Source organism: Pyrgilauda ruficollis, unplaced genomic scaffold (genome assembly GCF_017590135.1).
Source record: "Pyrgilauda ruficollis isolate IOZ18807 unplaced genomic scaffold, ASM1759013v1 scaffold1007, whole genome shotgun sequence".
Lineage (NCBI taxonomy): Eukaryota > Metazoa > Chordata > Aves > Passeriformes > Passeridae > Pyrgilauda > Pyrgilauda ruficollis.
The window spans coordinates 9,814-10,194 of NW_024508180.1; the positions used below are offsets into that span (position 1 = coordinate 9,814).

Sequence of the window (381 nt, forward strand, 5' to 3'; positions counted from 1 at the left end):
CCCCAGTGCCACCCCCATGTCCCCAGTGCCACCCCCGTGTCCCCAGTGCCATCCCCATGTCCCCAGTGTCACCCTCTGTCCCCTCCCTGCCACCCTCACCTGGGCTCTCACCACCCCCTGCCACCCCTCCTCGTCACCTCTGTCCCCTCTAGTCCCCTTGGGGGTCCTTCAGGACACCTTGAGGGGGGGTCTCTGCCCCCCACTCGATGTCCCCTGATGTCCCCGTTGTCCCCAAGGCATGCAGGGCTCCACCCCCCTGGACGTGGCGGCCGCGTCTGTCATCGACAACAACGAGCTGGCGCTGGCCCTCAAGGAGCAGGACCTGGAGAAGGTGGGGACAGCCCCGTGTCACCCCTGTGTCCCCTCCGTGTCCCCTCCGTG

At 68.2% G+C, this 381-nt stretch overlaps 1 protein-coding gene across 1 annotated transcript in view; it reads left to right on the top strand.

Moving 5' to 3' along the window:
* The window catches only part of LOC121354054 (ryanodine receptor 1-like), a gene marked incomplete at both ends in the record, with an annotated part of 10,067 nt that extends 9,736 nt beyond the window's left edge, over positions 1-331 (top strand). Inside the window, one exon of the mRNA XM_041468392.1 lies at positions 237-331. Coding sequence (XP_041324326.1) covers positions 237-331 — 95 coding nt within the window. The remainder of the gene's footprint in view (positions 1-236) is intronic.
* Positions 332-381: the final 50 nt, after the last annotated feature.